This window comes from Myxine glutinosa, chromosome 12 (genome assembly GCF_964187855.1).
Source record: "Myxine glutinosa chromosome 12, kmMyxGlut1.1, whole genome shotgun sequence".
NCBI lineage: Eukaryota > Metazoa > Chordata > Myxini > Myxiniformes > Myxinidae > Myxine > Myxine glutinosa.
Genome location: NC_136272.1, coordinates 88851184 through 88870453, shown reverse-complemented (window position 1 = coordinate 88870453; position 19270 = coordinate 88851184). Strand labels below are relative to the sequence as shown.

At 43.1% G+C, this 19270-nt stretch overlaps 1 protein-coding gene across 4 annotated transcripts in view; it reads right to left on the bottom strand.

The window, feature by feature from the left end:
• Positions 1–19270, bottom strand: part of LOC137437592 (tyrosine-protein kinase receptor UFO) — a 122027-nt gene that overhangs the window by 75753 nt on the left and 27004 nt on the right. For all 4 annotated transcript variants that reach the window (XM_078766081.1, XM_078766082.1, XM_078766084.1 and 1 more), the window contains 4 exons: positions 16584–16944; positions 16353–16495; positions 5002–5149; positions 174–306 (listed from right to left, as the gene is read on the bottom strand). In XM_078766081.1, coding sequence (XP_078622207.1) covers positions 174–306; positions 5002–5149; positions 16353–16495; positions 16584–16944 — 785 coding nt within the window. The remainder of the gene's footprint in view (positions 1–173; positions 307–5001; positions 5150–16352; positions 16496–16583; positions 16945–19270) is intronic.

Sequence of the window (19270 nt, the reverse complement as noted above, 5' to 3'; positions counted from 1 at the left end):
TTCACAAAAATATAATGAATAAATTACAGAAAAATAAAACATCCTCCAACTCCACCCTTGCCCCCACCCACTTCACCCCCTCCCACACAGCCACAGTACACCTGGCTGCATTGTAATTGAACACAAGGTGCAATACTAGGTACATTCATACATCATCCGAATGAAGGACCCACCCAAAAGCAGTATCTTTCCTCCTCCTTAGGCCTGCGACGATCAATCCAATGAGGGTGATGATGAGGACGACAAAAAGAATGCCCACAAGGGCTGGAGTCCAGGTCTTATCAGTAAGGTCTTTCACCTGCTCACCTGCAAAGATGCTCGTTTAAAGTTCGACGTTTGGTTTTTAATTCAGCATAATGCATTAAAATGCTCACAAAATTAAATAAACAATATAGGTTTTCAATATAGGTTTCAATATTGGTTTCAAACAATATAGGTTTCAAACCTATAGGTTTCAAACAATATAGGTTCAATTTCAAACAATATAGGTTTTAATATTGTTAGCTCTTTCACGAGCCTCGATGTTGTATACAAAAAAACAAACAAAAAAAAGGTGAGTAGCATTACACATTCAGGAAACATGTGCTGGCCATTGCCATGTCAGGAAGAAACTTCACATCTGATGGAGAAATCATTCAGCAATCAATCAAATGTACCATACAGGGTCCTCTTGTAGAGCACGGTACCAATGGTAGCATTCCGTAGGTGTAGGGGATGGTAGCATGAGAATACTACCATACAGGGTCCTCTTGTAGAGCACGGTACCAATGGTAGCATTCCGTAGGTGTAGGGGGTGGTAGCATGAGAATACTACCATACAGGGTTCTCTTGTAGAGCACGGTACCAATGGTAGCATTCCGTAGGTGTAGGGGGTGGTAGCATGAGAATACTACCATACAGGGTCCTCTTGTAGAGCACGGTACCAATGGTAGCATTCCGTAGGTGTAGGGGGTGGTAGCATGAGAATACTACCATACAGGGTTCTCTTGTAGAGCACGATACCAATGGTAGCATGAGAATACTACCATACAGGGTTCTCTTGTAGAGCACGGTACCAATGGTAGCATTCCGTAGGTGTAGGGGATGGTAGCATGAGAATACTACCATACAGGGTCCTCTTGTAGAGCACGGTACCAATGGTAGCATTCCGTAGGTGTAGGGGGTGGTAGCATGAGAATACTACCATACAGGGTTCTCTTGTAGAGCACGGTACCAATGGTAGCATTCCGTAGGTGTAGGGGATGGTAGCATGAGAATACTACCATACAGGGTCCTCTTGTAGAGCACGGTACCAATGGTAGCATTCCGTAGGTGTAGGGGGTGGTAGCATGAGAATACTACCATACAGGGTTCTCTCGTAGAGCACGGTACCAATGGTAGCATTCCGTAGGTGTAGGGGATGGTAGCATGAGAATACTACCATACAGGGTTCTCTTGTAGAGCACGGTACCAATGGTAGCATTCCGTAGGTGTAGGGGGTGGTAGCATGAGAATACTACCATACAGGGTCCTCTTGTAGAGCACGGTACCAATGGTAGCATTCCGTAGGTGTAGGGGGTGGTAGCATGAGAATACTACCATACAGGGTCCTCTTGTAGAGCACGGTACCAATGGTAGCATTCCGTAGGCGTAGGGGATGGTATAATGAGAATACTACCATACAGGGTCCTCTTGTAGAGCACGGTACCAATGGTAGCATTCCGTAGGCGTAGGGGGTGGTAGCATGAGAATACTACCATACAGGGTCCTCTTGTAGAGCACGGTACCAATGGTAGCATTCCGTAGGTGTAGGGGGTGGTAGCATGAGAATACTACCATACAGGGTCCTCTTGTAGAGCACGGTACCAATGGTAGCATTCCGTAGGCGTAGGGGATGGTATAATGAGAATACTACCATACAGGGTCCTCTTGTAGAGCACGGTACCAATGGTAGCATTCCGTAGGCGTAGGGGGTGGTAGCATGAGAATACTACCATACAGGGTCCTCTTGTAGAGCACGGTACCAATGGTAGCATTCCGTAGGCGCAGGGGATGGTAGCATGAGAATACTACCATACAGGGTCCTCTTGTAGAGCACGGTACCAATGGTAGCATTCCGTAGGCGTAGGGGATGGTATAATGAGAATACTACCATACAGGGTCCTCTTGTAGAGCACGGTACCAATGGTAGCATTCCGTAGGCGTAGGGGGTGGTAGCATGAGAATACTACCATACAGGGTCCTCTTGTAGAGCACGGTACCAATGGAAGCATTCCGTAGGTGTAGGGGATGGTAGCATGAGAATACTACCATACAGGGTTCTCTTGTAGAGCACGGTACCAATGGTAGCATTCCGTAGGTGTAGGGGATGGTAGCATGAGAATACTACCATACAGGGTCCTCTTGTAGAGCACGGTACCAATGGTAGCATTCCGTAGGCGCAGGGGATGGTAGCATGAGAATACTACCATACAGGGTCCTCTTGTAGAGCACGGTACCAATGGTAGCATTCCGTAGGCGCAGGGGATGGTAGCATGAGAATACTACCATACAGGGTCCTCTTGTAGAGCACGGTACCAATGGTAGCATTCCGTAGGTGTAGGGGGTGGTAGCATGAGAATACTACCATACATGGTTCTCTTGTAGAGCACGGTACCAATGGTAGCATTCCGTAGGTGTAGGGGGTGGTAGCATGAGAATACTACCATACAGGGTCCTCTTGTAGAGCACGGTACCAATGGTAGCATTCCGTAGGTGTAGGGGGTGGTAGCATGAGAATACTACCATACAGGGTTCTCTTGTAGAGCACGGTACCAATGGTAGCATTCCGTAGGTGTAGGGGATGGTAGCATGAGAATACTACCATACAGAGAGTTGTAACGCTTGGAGGTACCGAAGCAGTTCCTCAGCTCGGGTTTATGTTTGGGGATTTGGAAAGGCTGGCTGGTTTGGTTGTGTCAGGTGGTTTGCCTTTGCCTTCCCAGTGGTAGCCAGTGCAGGTACTTGTAATTTGTTAGAGGTTCCAGAGATAACTCGCCTACTCCTCACGAAGGACAGCATGGGATCTTCATTGCCCACCTAGTGGAATGCCAGCAGATGGGACACCCTGCTCAACATCCTTCTGTCGGATTGACGACAGATCCTCTATGCCACCTTGTAACTTTGCCGTCCCATTTCTCACCTCTTTCTCCATATGCTCCTCACCCCGCTTTACCTCCTCGCGTACCCCCGCGACCTCTTCGCCCACACCTCGTCTGATCTCCTCCCCCATTTCTCCCATCTCTTTGGTAGATGCCGCCCTCATCTGCTCCAAATCATTCCTCTGGGCATCCAATTTGGTTTCTAACCCGATTTTCACCTCCTCTATCTGATTCCCCATCTGTTTAATTTCCCAGGCGGATTGCTCCCCTATTTCCCCTCAATTTGCCTTCCATGGTGTTTTCTAACCCCTCTAACCCATTCTTCACCCCTTCCATCTGTTTCTCCTGGGCAGCCATTCTGTTTTCCAACCCCGTTAACCCCTCCTTCATTTCCCCAATTTGGCCCCCCAAATTAGACACTTAGTTGTCTTTGCCGTCCTCCAGTTGGCCCCCCAATTTACCTTCTAGCCCTTCCAAACTGTTGTCTAACCCCTCAAATTTATTGTCTAAACCCTCAAATTTATTGTCTAAACCCTCAAATTTATTGTCTAAACCCTCAAATTTGGCTTCTAGCCCCCCGATTTGATTTCCCATATTACTTAACCCATCTCTCAATCCCCCGATTTGGTTTTCCCTGCAAGTTTTCCCTGCATTGACGAGTCGCCCTGCATGTGGAACACCAGGATGGCAATTTAGAGCTGGTATCGGGATTCGAACCCAGGTTAGATATCTGGGAGCAGAGTGCGCATACCTCTAAGGTATCCTGCCAGTCCAAGAAAACAAAACGGCATTTAAAGCTCTTCAATATCACTCGTTAATAAGGCGAGTCTACATCGGGCCTGGGTTTTGTAGGATGCTCTACGGGTGAAGTTTCCACAAAATCGACGCCAGTGGGGAATCTTTTATCGATAAGGAATGAAAAGCAAATTTCGTGGTCTTGGAAATGAGAACTTGAGTGAGTCATGCCTTCGTATTTTAGGAAAAACAAACCGCAGGTTTTGTTACACTTTATCCGGGGAAGTGAAAAGTTTCATTTCACATCAGCTGTGGTAAAGTTAAACATCAGTTAAAGAAAAGAAAAACAAATTTGGCAAAAAAAAGAAAAGTTTCAAGGAAAGCTCAGTTTGATTTTGTGAACTCTCGAGGACTTTCGGATTCCAAACGCAGTTTGACTCAAAAGGGCTCTCGGCGATGCAACAAAGAAGTTTTGCGTCATTTAACAAACTTCACATTCAAGAAACTTCCCCGTGTCGGTGGAGACACAGAGGCAAAAGGTCATCATCAGCTGGAGGGAACTCAAAGCCATGTGAGCTGTCCGAAATGGAATGGATACAAAATATCCCAAGGGATCTTGTGAAAAAGCAGGTTATTTAGATTGGTGCCATGTGCCATACAGAGAGTATGCCATACAGAGACCCTGCCAATAAGTGATTTGGGATATTCACAAAAAGTATTATGGAAAATAGATATGACAGGCAAATGGCCCTCTTATTGTATCGAAGCTTCCTTGTATAAATACATCACGTCATCGTTTGCCTGGACTTGATGTGCAACCTCTCGGACCTCCTCCCCACCCCCCACCACCCTGTTTAACCCAAATATTAAAACAAGTGCCACCTTTGGACTCCGACAGGAAATCCATTCGTTGACGTAATTACCCAATGAGATCAAATATTTTACCATATTACATGGGTACAACCCATGTAACGATGATTCACGTGTGCTGTACTTCATACAAGTACCACTTCACTTCATCAGGGTCTTCAACACATTACAGGTAAAATATATTCATTCTACATCCTGCATGAAACATTTTGCAAAGAAGCATAACTAGGTATACGAGTATCAAATCAGTGCCATAATCACCAGGTAAATTGCTCACCAGGTAAATGTGTAGAAACGGTGAATGACTCACTCGGAGGCCCATCACCAGCATTGGTGTAGGCCAAAACCTGCATGGTGAGGTTGCCAACAGTTGGAAGGGAGATGTTGAGCAAGGCATACTGATTGAGGCCGACATCCAGAACCTCCTGTGGATAGAGAAAGATGGCCTTTGTAACTGAACTCACGAAGCAGCACACTACGGTCGAAGGTCGGATCAGAGAAATCTGGAATTCCCTCAAGATTCTCTGCATGGATTTCAATCTCTCAATATTTTTGTTTTTCGCTTTTTTATTATTACCTCCACCATCAAAGGTGATCTGTGGTTATGATTTCACCCTGGTCTGTCTGTGAGCACGATATCTCAACAAGTTATAGACAGATTCAGATGACATTCGGTGGTCAGATTGGGTTTTTAACAGGAACAAATCTATTCCATTTGAGTGAAGATTCGGATCCGGGCACGAGAATTTTTATTTATTTATTTATAAGCGATTCTTCACCATTGAGAGATAACCCAAAAACTATATATATATATATATATATATATATATATATATATATATATATATATATATATATATATATATATATATATATATATATATATATATATATATATATGCACATGGCTACAATACAGCGTGCACTTTTACACAGATGAAATAAAATGCCCTCAATTAAAAAATATGAACTGAATGAAAAGGCACTTATGGTTTTATGTTGTAGCAAATAGTCTTGAGGGCCTGCAAAAACCTGATTTTCACATTATATCATGCAAATAGATTTGCGATGGTTGAGTAAACAAGACAAAAATGCATATTTTTGAAATAAAATGTTACATTCTCACTATATCCATTTTTATTTCATCGTCTTTAAATAAAAATATGCATTGATGATTAAAATTGTAATTAAATGTTATGTTTGATGTCTAGTACATGACATGACCGAAAGTATGTGTACACCCGAACATCAAACATCTCATTCCGAAATCATTGGCATTAATATGGAGTTGGTCCCCCCTTTGCTGCTACAACAGCCTACACTCTTCTGGGAAGGCTTTCCACTAGATGTTGGAACATTGCTGCGCGGACTTGCTTCCATTCAGCCACAAAACCATTAGTGAGGTCAGGCACTGATGTTGGGCGATTAGGCCTGGCTCGCAGTCGGCGTTCCAATTCATCCCAAAGGTGTTCGATGGGGTTGAGGTCAGAGCTTTGTGCAGGCCAGTCAAGTTCTTCCACACCGATCTCGACAAACCATTTCTGTATGGACTTCGCTTTGTGTATGGGGGGCATTGACATGCTGAAACAGGAAAGGGCCTTCCGCAAACTGTTGCAACAAAGTTGGAAACACACAATCGTCTAGAATATCATTGTATGCTGTCGTGTTAAGATTTCCCTTCACTGGAACAAAGGGGCCGAGCCCGAACCATGAAAAACAGCCCCAGACCATTATTCCTCCTCCACCAAACTTTACAGTTGGCACGATGCATTCGGGCAGGCAGCGTTCTCCTGACATCCGCCAAACCCAGATTCGTCCGTCGGATTGCCAGATGGTGAAACGTGATTCATCACTCCAAAGAACGCATTTCCACTGCTCCAGAGTACAATGGCGGCGAGCTTAACACCACTCCAGCCGACGCTTGGCTTTGTGCATGGTGATCTTAGCCTTGTGTGTGGCTGCTCGGCCATGGAAACCCATTTTATGAAGCTTCGAACGAACAGTTGTTGTGCTGACGTTGCTTCCAGAGACAGTTTGGAACTCGATAGTGAGTGTTGCAACCGAGAGCAGACGATATTTATGCACTATGTGCTTCAGCACTTGGCGGTCCCGTTCTGTGAGCTTGTGTGGCCGACCACTTCGCGGCTGAGCTGTTGTTGCTCCAAGACGTTTCCACTTCACAATAACAGCACTTACAGATGACCGGAGCAGCTCTAGCAGGGCAGAAATTTGACGAACTGACTTGTTGGAAAGGTGGCATCCTATGACAGTGCCATGTTGAAAGTCACTGAGCTCTTCAGTACGACCCATTCTACTGCCAATGTTTGTCTGTGGAGATTGCATGGCTGTGTGCTTGATTATATATACCTGCCAGAAATGGGTGAGGCTGAAACAGCCGAATCCACTAATTAGAATGGGTGTCCACATACTGTTGGTCATGTAGTGTATGTCTCCTGGTGTTGTTTTTTACATTTCCTAAAATTCCTTGAAATGTGCAATGCGTGGCAAAATAAGTCATCCGTGCATATCGCTTGGTGTCCAACAAATTCACAATAATTGTGATGTCACTTTCATTTTCAAATCACGAAGGACTTGTGAAATGAGCTAGGTGTGTATGTTAAGAAATATCTTCAGAAGAATGCCCTTGACGCTTATTCAATCGATCAATCAGAAAGTTAAAAATTTTTCGCGATAATGTTGTCGTATTTTTTTTTCGTGTCCGCCCCGTTATGCACGAATCACATCCCAGCAAAAGTGAAAAGAAACCCGCATTGCTCGAAACTTGTTTATATGTTACGCAGGTCCCATTTGTTCAAAGCAGTCACTCGCTGGCAGACGACCACTTGTTTACAGATGGTCAGAACTTGTTTTCGTGTCCGTGTTCTCCACTGCTGCATTATGCACGAATCGAGCATGCGAAGTGGTTCCCTTTTGGAAGCAATGTTTTATGGCCGGATGCTCTTCCTGCCGCCAACCCTGTTAGTCACCTCTTGCGACACACAGGGAATTACCAGTGAACTGGTACTCAATTTGTTGACCTCGGAAGGATGACAGGCTGAGTCAACCCCCCTAGCGTTAATTCAGCGATCAACCGAGATTCAAACCCAGGATCCTCGGATCCCTAACGGCTAAGCCAACACCAGGCTTCATATATGTATGTATAAATATATATAGAAATAAATATATATAAAATACATATATATACATCTACATCAGAATATCTCAAAACCAACAAAACTAGGTGGATGAGTTTGGCAGCTGACAAAAACAAGTCGATTCGATTTTGGTTCAGGTCCGGATACAGATCCGGCTTATAAGTCGGATACAAAACGTAAACTGTTCAACCTGGCAGAGCTATGCGTTCTAGTTCTGAGTTATTCTTTCTCAAGATTTATCCTCAGACCAGTTGTACAAGACCGGTTCCTTCAGCAAGCTTCTAACATTTCACACAATTATTTTGGATGTGGAGATCCACGATACCAGTTTTACATAGCATCATCAGTGTGTATTTAAAAAATAAATAAAAACCTCATTAAGAAAATAAAATAAAGATCTAGATATCTGACATCGATTCATATTAATGACTTAACGACGTAATAAGAGTAATGAAAGACCGATAATCGTGTGTACTGTGAACGCCTCCATGTTGGGGTGCCAAACACATGGTGACCGCTCCAGAAGGAAACACTAAATGAAAAACACATTTCATCACGAACCAAATTTTACCAAATGGTAAAACAACACATAAAAAACTACCCGAACAACGCGACATTGTTTATTACAACCACACAACGGGAGAAGGGGAGCTCGGTGAATGAAAGGAATAGTCCTTTATCACTGTGGGCGAAGTAAACCTCGGGGTCAGCAGACTGCTGAAGAAGAAGGGGAAGACGAAGGCATTTTGAAGGACATTTGGCAGTGAAATTCCTTTGCTGTTCAGGCCAAGAGAGAAAAATAAACCCAGAAAACAACAACCTTAGCTCATCACGTTGGACATAAGAAGAAGAAAAAAAGAGTAAAAGGCTTCGTATCGAGTGTGAAGGAAATTGGGAAAACAAAAGCAATGACGACATAAACAACAAAGCTGTTCACAAACTTTCGGTTACTGCGATGTTAACGTGAGATAGCTAGATGTAAAGAGTAGGTCAAGATAGAAGGGAAAAAAGTTCAAATGTTTGTAACTTCATCTCACATTGAAGGTGTGATTTAACATTTACTGCACTTCACAAGCACTAACATCAACTTCATTTTGGATGAACATACAGCAAATAATATTGTTTGCAAACTTCACAAGCCACTGGAATCTGGCTTCTCACAATGTCTATATTTTCATATTCGTACAAAGTAAAGATCGGAATCAAAAATGAAGAACAAATAAACAATGGAACCATTGAACAATAAAATAGTCACCCAGGCCCGTCCGGTTCAATCAACAGTCGAACACTTATCGTTCTCCTCATCAAAGGCCTTACTGGTCTATAAACGTCTTCGAGGCCCCAATGAGGCTTCACCAATAGATCTTTCTCCTTTGAGATCCCAGCGTACGATACGATCCAGTCCGATGAGTACCGTAAAATGGGGGGAATAGGGACAGCAAGGGGAATAGGACACAAACTGAAAAAAAGTTCGGAAACTCTTTTCGCTGAAAATTGATAACCATACTGATTTGTTGATATTTTGGTTGAAAGTGTTCTCTTGTTTTTTAAAAAGCAACTTATAGTCCCTATTAACCCCATATATAGGTTAAATAGGAATAAATAGGATTTTTATGGCTGTCCCTATTCACCCCGTTTTACGCATCAATAGGGACAGCGACTAATACCAAAAAAATAATAATCAAGAAACAATCCTGAGTTTCCAACTTATTGCTAAATTGATCGCTCAGATGGATGCACATAATATGCGCCCATAATATAAACCATGGTGCCAATGAAAAAAAATATGGGATAAAAAGTTTCTCCAAACTGTCTATTTCTTGATTATTATTTTTTGTATTAGTGACTGTCCCTATTGACGCGTAAAACGGGGTGAATAGCGACAGCCATAAAAATCCTATTTATTCCTATTTAACCCATATATGGGGTTAATAGGGACTATAAGTTGCTTTTTAAAAAAACAAGAGAACACTTTCAACCCAAATATCAACAAATCAGTATGGTTATCAATTTTCAGCGAAAAAAGTTTCCGAACTTTTTTTCAGTTTGTGTCCCTATTCCCCCCATTTTACGGTAATGGAATGATTGAAGGAATGAATCAATGTTATCTATCAGGCAGGACTATCAATTTGATGCTCTATCTTTGGGTCAGTTTCGAATCTTCAAGTCATGTGAACAAGCACGCAAACAGATAGTAACTCCAAGTTAACATTTCCAAGAGGAATGTTTGTTTGAGAATTAAAAGACCCAGATGGGATGGCGAAACCCATATGGCACAACAAACTCACGATGACAGGGAAACCCCACGGACTTAAGTTGGAAGAGAATATCGTGAATACAAAGAGGGAAATGGAGAGCATTTGCAGAACATTACAACTGAGGCAAACTACTCACAAAAAGCCAGCATACTCTATTCAATCGGAGTGGATTACAAGGTGTCAAACAAAGCAAAGGTAACCTATTGGAATATTGGATGAAATCAATGGGACATTGATTGAGGTATTCTAAGAGGGGGGAGGGGAGGAGAGGGGGAGAGGGGAGAAGAGGGGGGGGGGGAAGTACCCGCATTCCGTGTATAAACGTGAGGGAGAAGAGGGGGTAGGGGGAGGGGGAGGGGGAGTGGGAGGGGGGAGGGGAGGAGAGGGGGGAGGGGGAGGGATGGGAGAGAGAGGGGTGGGAGGGGGGAGGGGGAGAGGGTGAGGGGAGGGGAGGGGGAGGGGGGAGGGGAGGGGGGAGGGGAGGGGAAGGGAGGGGGGAGGGGGGGAAGGGAGGGGGGAGGGGGGAGGGAGGGGGGAGGGGGGGGAGGGGGAGGGGGGGGGACGCCCTGGGAAGCAAGAAGAAGTCGAAGAGAGAAGTTTTGGGCGTTCACTGGAGGGAATGTACAACATTTGTTCCGATGAGGGGTTCACGACCAAAACGTCAGCTGGCATTCCTTGATCAACGGCCTGTTCATTTCATCCAACTTTCTACCTGTCCATTGAGACGGGTCGACACGAGGCCTCAACCACAAGACCAGTTCTTCATTCGTATTGGAACCTTGACTTAACCAGCATGGTATGCAATTGTTCTTCGAGGATAACTCCACAATCAACATGTAATCTGTACTAACATATGTAACTTTTATTATCACCCTCATAAAAAACAACACATTTTCAACCATAGCACCCCCTCCTCTACCCCTCTCCCAAACACATTTTCAACCATAGCACCCCCTCCTCTAACCCTCTCCCAAACACATTTTCAACCATAGCACCCCCTCCTCTACCCCTCTCCCAAACACATTTTCTTCATCTTCAACCTCTCCAGTTCTCATACCTTCCCTCCTTCCCTTTACATTGTCTGAATTTGCCACCCGCAATCCCTTTGTGTACATACAATGTAGACGACCCTTGACAAACGGCCCTTTATGCAGTGCCCGCAGACAGAGAGCTGTTATACTTCTCAAGAATAATTAAAAGAAAGAATCAATGAGTGCGTCCTCTGAACATGTAGAGAACAGTTTTCACTGGTCATGTTTGTTTAAAGGGACACTATATAAATCTTTCAAACAATGGCAGAACCTTTGACACCCGTCCCCCTACTTTGTTCTTTCCATTCTATTTGCATAGATAATTTAAAGATTCGTCCTGTACACAACGAAAGACAAACACTAAAACCAAATTAGGAGAAAAAAAATAGCAATAGTACAACAAAAACCCACAATCAAATGATCAAAATTGTACAGAGAGAACAATTAAACAGAACTGCAGTATCAACTACAACGACACTCGGTAGAGCGCACACCTCCGCCAGGCTGAACAGTTTACGTTTGGTATCCCACCGATAGGCCGGATCTGGATTCGGACCTGAACCAAAATCGAATCGGCTTGTTCTCGTCACCTCCCCAACTCATCCACTAAGTTTTACTATAATCCGTCCACAACTTTTGAAATATCGTGCGACATATGATCTTTGGCTCCACAACTCAATGGTGAAGAATCGCTTAAAAATCTTTATCGGATCAGGCCCCGGATCTTCAACAAAATCCTACTGTTAACTTGCAATTGGTCACTAGCTTTGGCACAAATACAAATTTTTATTACGGACCTCAGACATCATATAATCGAACAAACAAACAGTTTCAAATGGAGCACCTTGCACCATTTGAACATTCAAATTGCATCAGATGTGGCAATAAATGTGGTAGACGGGGGCAACTTGCGAGTCCAATCAATTCATCCTGGTCACACACCCAATCTGTCGACCAAGTTTCATCCGGATCCGTCCATAACATTTTGAGTTATCCTGTTCATAGGCAGACAAACAGATAAACAGACAGACAGATACAGACAAGGGTGAAAACAACTTCCGTCTCCCCTTCTTTGTTCTTTCCCATCTATTTGCATACATAATTTATAGATTCTGTACAAAGACAAACACATTCAACAGAAATTGCAGAACGCAAAAAAAGGTATCAAACAAACATCATTTGCGATGCAGACAGATTTTGTTCTGATGAATGAAAATAGTTTTATAAACACCGCAGGTGGTCACAAATCCTTGCAGCTGGCAAACAGTTTCAAGTCTTCGCCTCAATTTCCCTAACCTGCTTATTCTGCTCAGTCTGGTATCCGTTTGCACTTTGTTTACATCTTCTACTCTTCAGACTCCTTCATGACGTCGGTGGCAATGGAGATGTAATGGTAACCAGCAAGAAGTGCAAGATCTTTTGGTACAAGGTTGGATTCTCACACTTACAACACTTATTAATAAGCAAGTAGTGGGCGAAGAAAAGAAGAAGAATAATAATAATAATAATAATAAGACAAGAAGAAGAAGAAAAGAAGACGAAAAGAAGAAGAAGAAGAAGAAGAAAAGAAGAAGAACAGGAAGAAAAGAAGAAAAGAAGAAGAATAAGAAGAAGAAGAAAAGAAGAAGAATAAGAAGAATAAGAAAAGAAGAAGAAAAAGAAGAAGAAGAAGAAGAAAAGAATAAGAAGAAGAAAAGAAGAAGAAGAGAAGAAGAAGAATAAGAAGAAAGAGGAAGCAGAAGAAAAGAGGAAGCAGAAGAAAAGAGGAAGAAGACGAAAAGAAGAAGAAGAAGAAGAAGCCGAAAAGAAGAAGAAGAAGAAAAGAAGAAGAAGAGGAAAAAGAAGAGGAAAAAGAAGAGGAAAAAGAAGAGGAAAAAGAAGAGGAAAAAGAAGAGGAAAAAGAAGAGGAAAAAGAAGAGGAAGAAGAAGAAGAAGAAAAGAGGAAGAAGAAGAAAAGAAGAAGAAGAAGAAGAAAAAGAAGAAGAAAAATAAGAATAAAAAGAAGAAATAAGAGGAAGAAAAAGAAGAAGAAGAAGAAGAAGATCATAAATGGCTTTACGATCCCCATTGTACAAGACTCCAGTTCCGGAGCAAAGTTCAGGCAGACAAGTCAGGGGACATAATAGGGATTTCTTTTTTTTCTTCCAAAAGTAGAAACACGATCATCCTGCACGTGCACACACAGACAACAGCAATTCTTGAAACAACAAACTTTCGGCCAGACAGGTGCATCAGTTTGACGATTCAAGGAAAAAAATCTTTCCAGAAACGGTTCCATCTCACTCTTCCATCTAAGGTGTAAAAAGCGAGACGTGCATGACCATCTCATATCCCCCCGATCTATATCCAAGACCTTTTCGACCGACATTAACCTGGCCTACATAACGCAGACATCAGATTTGAAAGTTAGTGTTTCCTACTGATATTCATTCATTTTTTTCGTAATTGTGTACAACTGTTGCCCTCCTATCAGTTCGCTGCCATTTTTACCCTGCATCTTCCATGATTTCCATGAATTGCTCTTCCATGATTCACTCATAAATCAATTTTTACAAAAAAAAAAAAATGCTAATTGGCAGATGTTTCGTAAACACATTGTGTTTCGACACATAACGGTCTTCCTATATATATATATATATATATAGTGTTGCGGACATGAGAATGGTTTTTTTGTTGTTGTTGTGTAAATTGTTGTAAAAGTATCGCCCTCCTTGCTCCAGTTATGTATAAAGGTCAAAGTGCGTCCCGTAATTAGTTCATAAACACCACACGTTAGCCAATCATAGATTTCCCCCCTTGTTGACAGTTATATCCTTATTATGTGTATTAGGCTAAGGATTTGTCTTCCACTAATTTGACACTCCATTGCACTGCATTAAATAAAGTAGATCCCTCCGACATGGCATCTTCCAAGTGCCAGGTTTAGCCACTTTGCTGCATTTCATCTGCCGTCCACTTTGCTGCAATTGCCAACTGCATTTTGGGCGGTTTTCTTCATTGCCATTGCTGCCCTTTGGCTGGGGCTAGCGCGAATCGCCCCCAAAACCACCATTGGCCACGAGGCAAGGTCGGGGAAGAAGGGCGTGTCTCCACCTCGTCATAGAGGGGAGGAGTGAACCAGCCCTTGCCGACCAACCCAGAACGAGGGGTTGGCTTTAGAGGGCGGAGAGAGAACGTTTGGGGGAGGTTCGCAAAAGGGTCAAGGGTGGGGCTTATATAACCCGAGGCAGAGGCCCCCAGAGAGTGTGGAGGAGGGAGGAGATCAGAACACCGAAAGCCTGGAAGTTGTTGTTGGACTAAGCAAGAGAGGAAGTTGTTGGACTGGGTTGGACTAAGAAAGAGAGAGGAGAGAACCCGTCACACCAACCCCCCACCAGCAGCGTTGGCTCCACCAGGCAGCTCCGACCCATTACCCCGCGCACACCACAGGATCGGTGGCATCGGCGGCCGTCGAGGTCCAGCCCGACGTACCGTGCGGGATCAAGCTCCAGCCAGCTCCGTGCCTTCCTCCCCCTCCAGCCATCCACCTCCTGCCATTCCTGTCATCATTCCCCGAATGAGTCTGTCTTTTGTTTGTTCTGTCCTGGGTTAATTAAGACTGTAGGTAAGCTAGCATTGCACTGTGTCTCTAATATCTTCTGTAAATTGTTTTATTATCCTTCCTTCTCCTTGGTTTCTTTGATTGTGTAAATAGTAGGAATAAATTTAGTAGCATTTCAAACCTTTTTGTCTTCTTCTTCTTCTTCACATCCGTGTCGCCTTTGTCTTTTCTCTATTGAATATCTGTGGCGCGATTTTGGCCAACGTTCAGGAATCGGGTTAGTAGGGGTAACTGTTAGGGCCGCGGCGCCATCCGCTCGGCAAATCAACATCCTATCTGCGGTCCTTAACAATATATATATCTATCTATAATTCCATTAATCTCTGTGTGTATGTGTGTATGTGTGTTTGTATGTGTGTATGTGTGTATGTTTGTCTGTGACCGCTGTTTCTCGACAACTACCGGTCCGATATACTTGAAACTTGCCAGGTATATTGCTGGGGACCCGAGGATGTGCCTTTTCAAGGTTTGAAATTAATCGGACAAGTAGTTACCGAGCTATGGCGATTTCTTTACCAAACACCGCAAGCCGTTCGCTTTGGACCAAACCATTTCATGTAAATAGAGGGGGGGGTTCTGTGGTCGTTGCGAATGGACCAAACCATTCATGTAAATAGAGGGGGGGGTTCTGTGGTCGTTACTGCCACGTGGTTTCAAAGTTTTTTTTTGTTGTTGTTGTTTGCACGCATGTTTTTTTGCACCCACGTACGGGCACGTCCTAGCTTATATATAGTACGGGCATGCCCTAGTATATATATATGCAGCAATGGTGGTCATATTACTGAACCCTACATCAGAAATTGCAACAAACATGAGCAACCTAACATAATTACAAAATAAATAATTACCAACAATTATTATTATTATTACATGAAATTTGCATTTGACACGAAGATTAAAATAAGCTGAGTGTAAAAATTAAATAGAAATGTGTGCTGCTGAAAACAAAACAACATTTAGAGCAAATATCCCCATGCCCCCACCAAACCCCAAACCCCAACCCCACCCTGCCCCCCCAATTGACACGACCTTTCACTTGTAACAAACCTGAACGATTACAACATTATTATTCAACAACTACTTAGTGCTCATGCACCATATACTATGCAGAGGGGGTTCCACCAAGCAGTTTCTTGACGAGTGTTACCATCATGGATGGGTCGCCACTCCGATGCAGGATACTCGACCATGTATGCAAGTTCAGAGTACCATAGATAGCTCACCTACTATTCACGAAGGATACCGAGGGATCTTTAACGACTACAAAGTAATACTGACAGACAGGACTGGACCCCGTTTAACGTCCATCCAAGGGACGGCACCCACATTGATGAATCACCCTCATTGTGAAACACCGCGATGATCAGGTTATAGCCAGGTCGGGATTCAAACACACGTTAGATAGGTCACAGACGAGTATGCAAAGCTCTCGGTCTTGGGTCCACGATTTCGTACCTTGTATAAATTACAAATCAAAGTTGGAATCTATTTTATACTTAATTTGGGTACAAGTATAAAGAGGTTAAATGAATGAAGACAATTGACATTAGTTTGAAAGATCTTTAAAAAAAAAAAAATCCTACCTGTTGAGAATCCAGAACACGATACAAGACTTTGTAACCCAATAGGACGCCATTAACATGTTTCTGAGGTACAGGGGCCCAAGAAAGGTTCATGCCTTCTGCCAATGGGAGTAGATAGAGGTCACTGGGACTTGAGGAAGGTACTGAAAGTGAGAGCAAAACATACGGTCATTAACAATCCCTTTTTGGGGCAAAGCATGTACTGAAGATTCTGAATTACAATAGAAATACCTCCTTCGGCGGTAGAAACATTGAGCCATGCCGACCAGGTTGAAAAGCCAGCGTCATTCCCACAGGAGACACGAAGATGGTAGAAGGTGGCAGGAGAGAGGCCTGTGACAGTATGATTGTTCAGAGGAACCTTTCTAAGTTCCTCTACCCAAGACGTATTCTGAACATTGGAAGGAAAAACATCCCCCATGTCTTCAGAATCTTCACCCTCCCCGTACAGGCTCAAATTGCTGCGACCCCCCACAAAAGGAGCCTCCAAATCTTCATCCTTCCTGTACAATGTCAGGTTACTGTGATGCCTGACAAGAGGGTCCGTAGTGTTGTTGCCAAGTTCCAAAGGTTTATCTTCCCAGGTCCCAGTCTGTGGTTGGTGCACAAATGCAAACATTTAACCTTTTTTTCAATTCGTGCATAAATTGAAATTTTATTGTATATTTTGGCCTCTTCATTATATACAAGCAAATATACTCTGCAAGCATGGGTAATTGGATGGATATGGAATTTATAGGACTTATGTGCCATTGAACAACAACAACAACAACAACAAGTCCTCTAATGAATGGAATTAATGGAGGAAACAGAAATAACTCGAACGGCACTCGGTATAGCGCATCCGTCCGGCAGAGTGAAGAGTTCACGTTTTGTATCCACTGATGGACCGGATCTAAATTCGGACCTGAACCAAAATCGAATCGACTAGTTATTGTCACCAAACCAACTTGTCCCCCAGGTTTAGCCATAATCTATCCATAACTTTTTAAAATGTCGTGTGATATAGTTTTTTGGTCCCGTCTCTCAATGATGAAGAATTTAGAAATTTTTTTAAATCCTCGTTTCTGAAACTGGTTTTGGATCTTCATCAAAATCAAATTCCTCCTCGTCACACACACCCATCCTTCCCAACCTCATTTTGTTTGAATTTGTCCACAACTCTGAGACCTCATGCTACATATTTTTTGCCCTGTCAATGGTGAAGCATCACTTTAAAAATTCTAGTATCCAGATCCGGTTCTGGATATTCACTAAAATCTAATCATTTTGTCCCTGACACACACCCAACCTGTCCAGCAAATTTTGTCCGAATCCATCCACAACTTTTTAGGATATCCTGCTCACAGACAGACAAACAAATGACAGACAGGAGTGAAAAGATAACCTTAGTCCACTTTTGGTGGCAGAGGTAACCAGAGAGATAAAAAGAACACGTTACCACGTGCAGTCTTGAGAAACAAGGACATGGGGATGTTTGTTTCAACTCTTGCCTTGCGTTTCCGAGCACGATCTATATTAGTTTTGTTCATGAACTTTTAAAAACAGGAGCGATGGCAACAATACCAAGGCATAGGTCAAACGGACAGTCTTTAAAGGTAAATCTTCTGCCAACTCTGCGCTCAGAGCGCAAGGCAAATTTGATTGGTGGAAACGGCATTAAATTTTGCTCAAGTACGACGAAATTGAAGGATTTTGGAAGTGCAAACAAGACAAGTTGTGTTCTGCAGTGCTCAAATATACAATTCAATCGAGATCAAATAAAGGTTTTAAAGGCCGTAGAAAAAAAATGAAAATAGACCATCGAATCAGAGGTTTACAGCCGTTTATGCACCGTCTCGAACGCCACCTTATTTAACACGTAAATTTAGGTCTTCATGCCTGTTGTTTGAAATTTGCGAACGAATAATGCGAAGCGAATTTGGGAAATACCCATGCGAACGCCACCTTCGTGCCTATCAGGCATCCATAAAACCAGTAAAGTTTCCCTATCGGGAATTATTTTCAATTTTGTTTGACTGTCAGACAGACAGACAATTACCCCCACTCTATTTGCACATACGCAGTCGTCATAAGATTCCATACAATTTGCCAAACTCAGAGCCGAAGTACCATTAAACTGCAGGTTTGTGTTCCAATTCATGTTCTCGAGTTCAAAATATCAAGTACTTCTTCAAGGATAGACATAGACTGACTGACAGACAGAGTGAGCCAATTGCTTATCCCCACTTTGCGCTACACGAGCGGGGTAACAACAATTCCTTTACTTTTGGACTTGAAGCTCTGCCCACTGGAATGCCATGTTGCCATCAGGCTTCGAGTACACCTTTGAGTGGGCTGAACATAAAAGGAGGAGTCGGAAGTAAATTATGCAGAATTCTGAGTCAATGTTAATTATGCCGACAATGCTTGGTAGATGGTCTTTGTAGTAGATTTCAAATACAATGAAGATAAAAGAATGTTGTCACTGAATTGGCATGTTTTGATGATACAACTTCCACAATCACAATACCCTCAGTTCATGGTGATTGGAGTGCACAAGGAGATGGTAAACAGGTGAAGGTAAGAGAAAAACAATTGGAAGGTATTGCTTTTGGGGCACCACACAACCGAGGTAATATGGCTGGTAAGACGGCCTTGAGATGTCGCCTCTGAGATGTCTAACCTGGTTTGAATCCTGACCCAGCTACAAAGTGCCACGCTGGTGCTTCACATGCAGGGTGAAAACTCAAGCTTTTTCTTTTGCTTTTGGGTCTCACTATCTGCCATGATCTTTCCTGGGAAATCCACATTTCCAAGCTGGCCTCCAAAGCCAGTCGCCGACTGGGCATCCTCCGTTGTGCGAAGTCCTTCCTTGGCACACCTGAGCTCCTCACCACATACAAGGCTTTCATCCGCAGCTTGGTGGAATACTGCTC